General features: G+C 53.5%; 4 protein-coding genes across 4 annotated transcripts; 2 read left to right on the top strand and 2 right to left on the bottom strand.

Moving 5' to 3' along the window:
- Nucleotides 1-1,315: 1,315 nt before the first annotated feature.
- On the bottom strand, nt 1,316-2,102 carry LAESUDRAFT_724123 (uncharacterized protein; the record flags this gene model as incomplete). Its single annotated transcript, XM_040908548.1, has 3 exons — nt 1,968-2,102; nt 1,824-1,920; nt 1,316-1,688 (listed from the first exon to the last, which is right to left on the bottom strand). Coding segments are annotated over exons 1-3 (233 nt in total), but the record flags the coding sequence as incomplete, so codon positions are not given.
- A 1,481-nt stretch (nt 2,103-3,583) lies between these two features.
- Nucleotides 3,584-5,613, bottom strand: LAESUDRAFT_724120 (rhamnolipids biosynthesis 3-oxoacyl-reductase). Its single transcript, XM_040908547.1, has 14 exons — nt 5,333-5,613; nt 5,242-5,283; nt 5,076-5,185; nt 4,949-5,011; nt 4,787-4,893; nt 4,671-4,729; nt 4,607-4,616; nt 4,411-4,544; nt 4,284-4,356; nt 4,197-4,217; nt 4,062-4,138; nt 3,968-4,003; nt 3,745-3,910; nt 3,584-3,690 (listed from the first exon to the last, which is right to left on the bottom strand). Exons 1-13 carry the CDS (start codon nt 5,340-5,342, stop codon nt 3,789-3,791), a joined length of 864 nt encoding a protein of 287 aa, XP_040765860.1. The 5' UTR covers nt 5,343-5,613; the 3' UTR covers nt 3,584-3,690; nt 3,745-3,788.
- A 145-nt stretch (nt 5,614-5,758) lies between these two features.
- On the top strand, nt 5,759-7,340 carry LAESUDRAFT_697585 (uncharacterized protein). Its single transcript, XM_040906312.1, has 5 exons — nt 5,759-5,830; nt 5,880-6,018; nt 6,075-6,165; nt 6,215-7,034; nt 7,099-7,340. The coding sequence occupies exons 1-5, from the start codon at nt 5,808-5,810 to the stop codon at nt 7,235-7,237; spliced, it is 1,212 nt and encodes a 403-aa protein (XP_040765859.1). The 5' UTR covers nt 5,759-5,807; the 3' UTR covers nt 7,238-7,340.
- A 1,677-nt stretch (nt 7,341-9,017) lies between these two features.
- On the top strand, nt 9,018-10,340 carry LAESUDRAFT_736047 (FAD dependent oxidoreductase; the record flags this gene model as incomplete). The annotated part of the gene is made up of 2 exons (XM_040910653.1): nt 9,018-10,172; nt 10,233-10,340. The coding sequence occupies 2 exons, from the start codon at nt 9,018-9,020 to the stop codon at nt 10,338-10,340; spliced, it is 1,263 nt and encodes a 420-aa protein (XP_040765858.1).
- Nucleotides 10,341-10,503: the final 163 nt, after the last annotated feature.

The following is a 10,503-nucleotide window of genomic DNA, read 5'->3' as shown; positions in this document are numbered from 1 at the left end:
TGTCATCATCGGTGCCGTCGTCCTCGCTGTCACCATCGGTGCCGTCGTCCTCGCTGTCATCATCGGTGCCGTCGTCCTCGCTGTCATCATCGGTGCCGTCGTCCTCGCTGTCACCATCGGTGCCGTCGTCCTCGCTGTCACCATCGGTGCCGTCGTCCTCGCTGTCATCATCGGCGCGGTCGTCCTCGCTGTCCTCATAAAAGGCGCTGTAGTTCCCGCTGTCCCTGTGAACGGGTTTAAGTGTTACATAAACAACGAGCGCTGCACGCCCGGAGCGTTTGAGCAGCTCTCTGACCAGGTCCTCGCTGGCAGTTACGTGCAGGCGGCTCCACAGAGTGGCGTCGTTGAGTGCAACAGTCCTCCAGCGCGTACATACATGCGTGGTGGTGATCCATTGGTAGGGCTTCGTTGCATTCGATGAGAGCACGAGATATTTGAAAATTCTGGTGAGAATCTCTGGGGGAAGAGCAATGGAGCGATCCTGACGCTTAGGGATCTGCTTTTTCCGTTTCCCGGCCATTATGAGAGTTTCAGCAGAGAAATAACGTCGCTTCGATAGTTACTATCCACTGCTTAAAGGGAGCTCTCTGGTCACTGTAAATCAAACCGGTTGTGGCTCAATTGAATCTGCGTACCTCGGATGCACGTAACGACCTCCGAGAACTTCCTAATCATCGTACACCGGTTTCAGTGACGGGATGGCGTTTTCTTTATGATCACGTACATCTATGTCCGGGCAGTCGTTACGAAGCGGTCATGGAGCTTGGTCGTCAGGGCATAGTAAGTGAGCAATGCATGGGCGCTTGCCTTATGTTTGGCAGTATTTGATACTGGTGGCTCAAAATGCTGATTGCGGTCTTTTCGAGGCGTTCGTTAAATGTGGTGCTCGACCTCTCTGGTTTTACTGACCCACGGCTTTTGATCAACATGATCGCATTTCGTCGATGTTTCGATGCAACTGGATTATGCACAAGATCGGCTTGAAACTGGCCGCCTTCAGTTACTTCTCGTGCATTGGAGATCAAATGCGCCCGTCGGAATCGCTTCCATTTGGAATTGCGTCTCTGTCGGTTGGAAGCGTTAAAGAGCTCTAGTGAAAGCCTCGCTGATGCTACTTTATGCCCGAGAATGCTTGGCACTGATCTGCTGTTTATCTGGTTTGGTTTAGCATTCATGCAGAACGTAGACAGCCCGGATCGCAGTCGACTCTGTCCCTCGCGCCTATATTCTATTGATCTGATGCTTCACAACGTTCCGCGATATTGCGGTCTATTGGGTCTACATAGGCTTGCCATATCTCCCGCAGCAATAGTATGCCAGGAAGAATCGGTAGTGTTTGATCAAGTACCAGCTCGACCGTACAGCTACCACCGACTGTTACTCTCGTACAACGAAGACCGTTGCTTTGTCTCTATGGAGTCCATCGACATCTCCGAGTCCGTGACTATGTACCTGATGGAGTCCGACACCTATCTCCGCGTCCGTAACGATTCTCCCCGAGCTCAAAGTCCAGCTTCGAGTTCTTGGCCGCTCCCCGTCCTTCACCCCTATCCTCCACGTCGAAGGCCTGCTCCAAATTCCGCGGCGCACTGCTCGGCCTTCCTCCTACTCATCTCTCGGTGCTCCACGTCCAGCCTCGAGATTTTGACCACTCTCTCCAACGTACACTCCTGTTTACACTTGTCAGCCACCGACTGCAGGCGTGTCAAAGGATGTAACTTACTTCATGATACAGTTCGATGGCGCGAGAACACACGTCTGCGACGATTGGATCAACGTCAGTATCGACAGTATGCGGTTGTGAGGGATGGCAGAAACATACTGAGCGTGTTGTCTAAGACAACCACCGACGAGGAGCCACTTCCAAGTCGCGGTATCTCTGCTGTTGGTCTTGACCTTGACGATGAAAGTTCGCGGGCATGTCTAAAGGAGCGCGAGAGTGAAAAGCGGGGACCATGTGCAATGGTAGTGAGGCGTACCCAGCGTTCCGATTCCTCAGAAGTTGGCGAAGAAGGAAAGGAACCCCGATGACTAAGTTGCGGTATCTCTGCTGTCGACCCTGATCTTGACGGCGAAAGATTCGCGGACACGGCTGCATAGGCTGTACAAGGGTGAGTATTGATGCAAGTTTTACGAGTGGATGATGATGATGCTCGCCCAGCGTGTCGGCCTCAGATGTCGGTGACGAAAGCGAACGAAAGCGCGCGGATCAGCCGTGACAGAGCGAAAGCACACGGACCAGCTGTGAGAGAGGACGAAAATAGACGAACGAAAGCACACGAACGAGTCGTGACGGTTGGAGGAAGGAGACCAGCTCCTGAAGAGACGAGAGCGAGAGGACGCGTTTATATGTGCCTAATTCTAGAGGCTGACACTGTCAGAGGCTTGCAGGGTCTTCGCGTGATTGTGATCGCCCATGCTGTCGTGGCATCCCCGTTTCTGAGCGCAACGTGAGCTCCCTAGCTGTGCATCATCAAATAGCACTAAGTTGCTGGTTTAGGTTCCCTCTGTTTCAATGCACACATTCAGCGACTGGAAGACTCTGAGCTTTCTCATCTAGTCTCAGCTCGCCTGCTGATGTGACATCAGCTTAAAGCATCAGCATCCCACGCATCATGTTAAATTCTTTCTCATCTCATGTTCTTATAATCTAATTGTATCATAACAGCTAATCAACGCGACTTCTCTCTATCAACCGTGCAGGAGTGTTCGTTGGCTTGTTATCACGTGATCGCGTTTGGACAACGGGTCCGTTTCAACTCGTCCGAATTCTCGCCCCGGTATCAGGAAATATGGATTATCACTGGTCACCAGTAAATTATTACCTCGAGGAAAGCGGATAGGTGCACCTCGTATCTGCCAAACGACGAGGGATATCCAGGCCTGCAGCAGCCATTCACAGTTCCGCACGATCAGGTCCGGGGTGGTGGAAACGACTTGAAATGTGGTACTGGCGCGCATACGAGACAGGCGGTCGAGCACGGTGGTATTCATGAGGAGCAGGGTAACGTGGAACGCGCATTAGCCAGGTGCTCATGCTCGCTCATGTGAAGGTGACGAGTTTTGCGCTGCTTCTAGAAGCAGGCCAAAATGCTTTGCACATCTCACCATTTGGAGAGACTGACGCCCGGATTGAGCCCGCACATTTCAGCTTATGTATACTGACCACCGTTCCAGGCCGTTTCGCATCGAAGACGGAATCTAGGACTGGTCGTCCATCTTCATGCGCGCCATTCGTGCGTACGACGCCTGCATGATGCCGCCGTGGACTCAAAGGAAGATACAGGTGCGACTAAGCCCGAACAACGACGACGCTCCTCTCATAGACTTTGAGCTTAGTACGGGATTTGCGAAGAAGTGAGCGTGGTGGAAATGCAGTGTTGCATAGAACAGCGTACGAGGGCGTCGGTGGGAAGTGCGAGACTTTGTTGAAGACGATGAAGGGGTGGGGACGGCGCCGCGAGGGGGGTTGGACATTGACGGATGCGACCATTGACAGTGCCTCTAATGTGTTTCAATACTTGAAAGAATAAATAAACGTACCAATGTAATGCAGCCTAGCGTGTCGATAAACATGACATATACTGTATAGGCGTAAGGCGCCACAAGAGCCTGGCATTCATATGGCGTACTGTACATTCTGTAGATCGGAGCGATAACCCAATCCTTGTCACACGAGGCAGACCAACTCTTCATCAATACGAACATCAGGGGCGAGAGTGAGGGCATATACCAACCACTTACTACATATGCAAGAATCCACGTCCTCTCCATCATAGGCTCTGACATCAGAGCTTCGCCGCTGCCTTATCTGAGGGCCTCGGTATTTGCAACGAGATAAGGTCTCCTCCGTCGAGCACTATGTGTGCGCCCGTTACATACGAAGCGGCAGGGCTCGCGAGGAATAACGCTGGAAATACAAGGCTGAGTGAGACGCGAAGGAGCTGAGAGGAGATCCGGAACATACCGACGCCTGCCATGTCTCGCGGCGTGCCCAGCCGGCCTATCATTGCATTCATCAGCTCAATGACGACGGCAAGGCTGACAAGGATTGAACGTACCCATGGGATTCTGCAATGCAACACTATCTGCTCCATGCTTTTTCAAGCCGAACTTCGTCATGTTGGATGGGAAAATCCTGTTGATGGCTCTTACCTGCGTGAAACAGGACGAGAGAACCAAAGACTTGTGCTCACCCCGGCAGGATCGCATTTACGCTGCCGGAAGGTCGACGAACAAGGTTTGTCAGCATTCACACATGCACGGGTAAAATATACACATACGTGATGTGCTTTGGCAGCAGCGTCGTAGCAAGCTGCGTCGTGAGATGGTTGACTGCAGCTTTGCTTGTGTTATCTGTGAATGGTCGGAGTCAGCTAAAGATAGAGGCTGACCGAGGAACACACGCACAACTCCACAGTCCAACGCCTTCGATAGACACACGGTTATCCCAAGGCGATGATGTCAAGCCCGCGATACTCGAGATATTGATCACTCGTGCAGGATCGGCTTGGGAGCCCGCCGCTTCTAGCGCGTCGGTCAGCCTATCGTGCAGGGAGTTGACGTCAAAATCTATGTAACCAGCGCATATAGAGCGGAAACGTACGCGACGGTCACTGTAACACGTCCTCAGTCAGCATTGAGCAAGGCTAGGTATAGAGAGTGCGCACAGTAGAAAATACTCTTGACGTTCAGCGCGAGAGTACGGTCCCAACCTATTTCCGGAAAGCTAGAAAGGCGTGAAGATGACGTTCATGCTTTTCTGCGGTGATATCGCAGCGCTCACTTGTCGTACGGCGCGCCCCAAGTAGTACCCGAGTTATTCACGAGAACGTGTATTTTGGGCTCTCTGGCTTTAATGGAAGCGGCAAGTGCTTCGCAGCCGGCTTTCGTCTATTTGTTATCCAGAATGAGAGACAGCGCATGGAAAGGCGAAGGTCCTACTCACGCTCAAGTCGGCAACGAAGTAGTGGCAACTTCCCGGACCACGCTTGTTCAGCGTCTCGGCAGTCTGTGGTTAGATACTCGATTGGAACACTTGCTACAAACACCTTGCGGAATGCAAAGGCACTGACCGATTTCAGCTGAGCCTCTTTACGAGCAGCAATGTACACCTTTGCGCCATTCTGCACAAAGGCAGACGCGATCATCGTGCCAATGCCGATACCGCCGCCTGTAATGACCACTAATAATTCTGATTACGGCACCCGTTGTGATCTATGAGAGGAGGAGCGCACTTACCCACTTTGCCCTGAACATCGAACAGCGAAGGGATTGTCAAGTCTGTCGCACGTGTAAGACCCGTCGTCACTGCATTCACAATCGACCATACCGTCCGACATGCCGTCTCAGGCGTTCTTAACGTTGTTTTAAGTTTGCGGGGAACCTGGAAGTTGGGAGGAGATGGAGTTGTATCGCGTCTTCAACGTGTGGGGTCGGTAAAGAGATAACTCCGGAAAGAGCAGCTGATTTTGGTTTAAACGCGGATATTGAATTGCCTTGAATCAAATGTACATGGCTGGTGTAACCCAGGAGGAGAAACAACAGATTGTGGAATCATTTCCGGAGTCAGGTTCGATGCAGAGGATGTGGACATCAGAACATCCGGCCACGATTTCGCCCACAAGGACATCGTAAGCTGCAGAACTGTTAACGTTTTCTAGATATCTTTTTGAGTTCACGGCGATCGCCGGGCAGTGCAGTGGCTGAATAACTTGACGCCTCCGCCGCTTGGGCGCAACTCGGAAATCCGCGCTCACACTGCCGCAACGCCTCTGCATCATACTTTTGTAAATGTCACCCATTCGATGGAAGATAAGCGCGCCAAAACGTGAGTGAAGCACGCGTGCGCAAACTACGCCGACTGACGAGAGGCACAGATTGGAGGCGCTTTCGGAATTCATCAAGTCGCAAAAGGCCTTGTTGAAACAGACACAGGATGACATCGCCAGACTACGGGAGTTGAGGAATCAAATCGTAGAAGACGATGGTTGTCATATGGAGGGGATCATGAAAAAGGTAAGCTGAGCTCTTCGATTTGGGACAGACCACATTAAGAGCATGCAAATAAATAGCTGGCCCTAAGTTCTCTCAGATTGAGTGAGCAGCCGGGTTTGACTCCATCCATTGCAAGAGAAATTGATTGGGGAGTGTTTAGGTCTTATGGTGAGACTCTCGACTAGATGTATGCGTTTTCTTCACTCATTCGCCTCAGATCCATCCCCATTCAAAGACCTCGCGTCCACTCTCAGGCGTGTACAAGGCGAACGGAGCCGCTCATCCCTCACCCAAAGCTCTCCCCTCTCTCCCCTTCAGCAGTTCGTCAAAGACCAACGCGCAGTTATCCTCGACCCCATCCTCCCCGCCTACGGTCTATTCGCCGAGCGCTCCGCATCCGACGAAGACGACGCGCTCGATCCTGAGGAGCTCCGTCGGCAGCGCGAGCGTGAGAAGATCCGCGAGCTCAAGAAACGCCGCATCGACCGTGGGCAAGACGTGCCCCTCGTTGCGGGACTCCGCCGCCCGCGCACCGTGAATGGCGTGTTCATTCGGCGGGATCAGGAAGATGAGAGCGGGGAGGTGGAAATTTCTGCTGATGGGGACACGGAGGGTGAAACGTCTGCGCTGGGGCCGGGACAGCACGGGATGCGCATGGAGGTGGATACTCCGCCCACATCCGTTGTTTCATCCGTCTCGACATATTCTGGTCTTCCTCCAGTGGCTTCCTCTGAGGATAGTCACGTCAGAGTTGTTCGCGAGCGCAAGCCGAGCAGGAAGGCGCAGGCAAGAGAGACTGATGTCAGCTCATCCGTGTTGTCCGCTAAGGGGAAGAGAAAGCGCGATGCAGAGACAAAGGTCGCAGCTGCGCCGGAGGCTGAGAGGGACGTTGACGGTGAGGAGCAGATTGATGCTAAGCAGAATGGAAAGAAGAAGGAAAAGCCAAAATCGGAGACGTACAAGCAGGCGTGGTCCGTCTCTGAGCAGCACCTCCTGGAGCGGCTCCTAGAGGAAATACCCGAGGGCGAGAAGAACAGGTGGGATGACACTCTATGCGATGATTGTTGCTTGACAGCTTACTGATGTCCATGTGCGTCGCAGGTGGGCAAAGATATCCAAGGCGATGAATGGGCGAAGGACGGCCAGGCAGGTTGCCAGCCGTGTGCAGAAATACTTTGAAAAGCTGAAGCGTTTCGGCGTTGAGGTCGGCGGCAGAAAAAGTATCCCACCACGCATTTAGTGTATCAGATCATATGGATAGATATCATGTCATGAACAATTTGTAGCAAATACCAGTGTATCATATGTGCAGCAACTAGTATCCATTTATTTCTATTATGAATCAATCTGCTACAACATGCGAACGTGAGTCGTGCACTTCCTACGCATATTGATGGGAGGACACATTATAGCTAATCATGACTTAGCTACCTGTAGGCGTAGACCCTGAAGCAAGAAAGGCATGCAAATTTCATCAAAAGATTAGGAGCCAGACATGTCCTCACTCACTAGCGAACACAGGTCTCGTCACTGCAGAACCATGTCGATCAGCCGGGTATATTCTCGAAACCTCATAATGAACGAGTCCACTCACCTGATCATACGTGTCCGTTCGGTAGGCCACCATCCTCGGGCCTCCTCCACCGCCTGCATCATGCGATGTTGACTCATCTGTCAGCGAACACACCTGTCACGATGTAGATACTCCGGAACGGTCAAGAGACAGAATGTGCGCGACCGCAGCTCGCTCTTCCCACCCATGACGGGGGAATCGACTGTCGATGCTCGTGACATGCCTGTCCGACGGCTTGTAAAGGTACAGATAGACAATGGGCGCGAAAATATTACGACGGTGCGTGCGTGAGGGCGGGAAACTCACAAAGAAGGGTATGCATAGCATTTCTCATGGGTCCAGGCGGATCCCGTGGCGCTGTGCGCAGCGGACAATCCTCTAATTGAAACCTTGCCATGATTAGAGGTACGATCGAAATGATTTTCGCGCAACTCGCGCTTTTGCTCTGTCGTCGAGCCGTGCGGGATGGAAGGCATTCCAAGCAGTCGGTCATCGGGCAAGATTGATGGTATTATCGTGGTCCGTCTGGCAAAAGCAATGAGAGCGTCACAGGATCTTTGCTGTTGCCTTGCGAGTAGCCATTGAGTTAGAAGAGTATGTGTTGCCTGTCACGCAGTATACTGATTGGCCGCACAGCATCAGGTAAACGTCGGCCGCTTTGACGGAGAGAAAAGAAGTCCAGGGTGACTTCAAGGCGACGCGCGACGCGACGCGTTATTGTCATCTGTTTGCTCTTTCCCTTCTTTATACCGGGCCACACCGACTCGCGGTGCCTGCGTCTTCCGCTCTCCTCAGTCTCCGTCTATGCTGCGTTTATCCTGGATCTTGTGGCTGAAACTGGAGAATAATCACCACGGCCGTCATAAAGCAAATCTGGAATTCTTGACGACACGAAAGCGAGCACAGCGGATCGGCTGCATTGGATTCTAAGCCAGTGCGCAGTGTCGAGGTGCCCATCTTCGATCACAATTGTATATCTCATGGACGGAGATGACCACGAGCCAAGTATATTGCTGCGAGCTTTCCCCAATTTACCCAAGGCGGATACACTTCGCTGGAATGCTCGGACTTGGACTCCGGTGGAACTTTACGTGTCAGCGCAATCTGTTCATTCGGATCATTCAGTGCCATCGCTTCCCTGTTTTGCAAGCGTCAGGTCTCGCGCCGATCCATGAACAAGTGTCTTGGAAGCAGTCCGCTATCGGACGAACATCAGACGATGAATTCGGCGGAACCAAGTGGGCAACCTGAAGCGCCCGTCACTTCTAAAACAGAACTCGCTCTCAGATGTCATGTGCACTACTACAAATTCCTCAAGATCCAGACTATCGCACTGCATCAGCCCGCCCGACTCCTCTTGTCTCTGTTTTGTCTTCTCTGCACGACCAACCACGGCAAAGGACTCGACTTCTGGGCTGCTCTCATACTGATAATCGTCTCACTCGACATGTCTGACGATGCAAGTGAAAAGAACATCGTGATCATCGGCGGCGGTATCATCGGCTGCACAGCAGCATACTACATTTGTTCCCACCCCCTCTTTGCCTCGTCAGGCGCGAAGATCACGTTGATAGAGGCCTCAGCGAGCGGCGTCGCGAAGGGCGCATCGGGAAAGGCAGGCGGACTGGTCGCGAAGTGGGCCTACCCGAAGGAGCTCGTGAGTATCTCGTTCCCGGAGCACGTCCGCCTCGCCAAGGAGCACAACGGCGCAGAGCGCTGGGGTTTCCGGTTTGTCGGGTGCGGGAGCTGGGAAGGACGGGGAGAATCACTCAAGGATGGAACGGGGTCGGGCGTAGGGAAGGGTGGAGAGCGGCGGAACCTCGAGAAGACGAACGGACTCGACGCGGGTTGGAATCGGCGCAAGCTCGCAGAGACTGGGTTCCCAGAAGACCTAAACTGGATCAAGCCTGAGCTCACGCAATCCTACACGCCGATGGCGCCGCCGGGCGCGACGGCCCAGGTGCACCCGTATCAGTTCACGACGAGCATGCTGCAGCTCGCGCAGGAGAAGGGGCTGCGGTTCATAACGGGGAAGGTGAACTCAATCCGGATTGATCATTCCCAGGGGCGTGTGAGCAGCGTTACGTACGTCGAGACAGGCGTCGGTGCACGTCCCGGCTCGCATACCATCCCTGCGACGCACGTCGTGCTCGCGGCGGGCGCGTGGGCGCCGAAGCTCCTCCCTTCTCTGCCTATCGTCGGCACCCGCGCGCACAGCATCACTATCATCCCCAAGTCGGGCGTGAAGATCGCGCCGTATGTGCTCTTTACGGAAATCCAGCTACCGTTGACGGGCAGGACGAGGGTGCCGCAGCACGTCAGCCCGGAAATCTACCCCCGCCCGGACAATGAGGTGTACTGCTGTGGACCGGGCGACAACTCGAGGCTACCGGACACAGTGGACGAGGTGCAGGTTGATCAGGCCGCGTGCGAGAGTGTCCGGCAACACGTCTCGAGCATTTCGAAGGAGCTGCGGGAGGGGATCGTCGATCGAAGGCAGGCATGCTTCTTGCCTGTCGTCAGTTCTGGTGGAGGTCCTATAGTTGGAGAGGCAGTTACGGTAGCAAAGGGCTTTATCGTCGCGACCGGTCACACATGCTGGGTGAGTCCTTGTGAACGATCGATGCGTGTCATTCGTGCTCATGCGATTTGCGATGTGTAGGGCATCTGCAACGCCCCAGGAACGGGAAGGATCATCGCCGAGTTGATCCTGGAGGGCAAGGTCAGCTGCACAAACACGTCAAAGTTGCAGCCAGGTCTCTTCCTCTGAAGGATCACCCCTCACCTTGCTGGGCGCACGTTCTACCGCCCACCATATATATGCTTAATACACGCGCGGTTCGGTGCGCACACGTCTATCCTCATCTCTGGTCGTTAGGTCTCTATCTTTGGGTTATATGCTTGCTAGAGCTGTCAGCGTTTGTCCTCCTCCT

This window comes from Laetiporus sulphureus (genome assembly GCF_001632365.1).
Source record: "Laetiporus sulphureus 93-53 unplaced genomic scaffold LAESUscaffold_12, whole genome shotgun sequence".
NCBI lineage: Eukaryota > Fungi > Basidiomycota > Agaricomycetes > Polyporales > Laetiporaceae > Laetiporus > Laetiporus sulphureus.
This window is presented reverse-complemented; position numbering and strand designations above follow the sequence as displayed.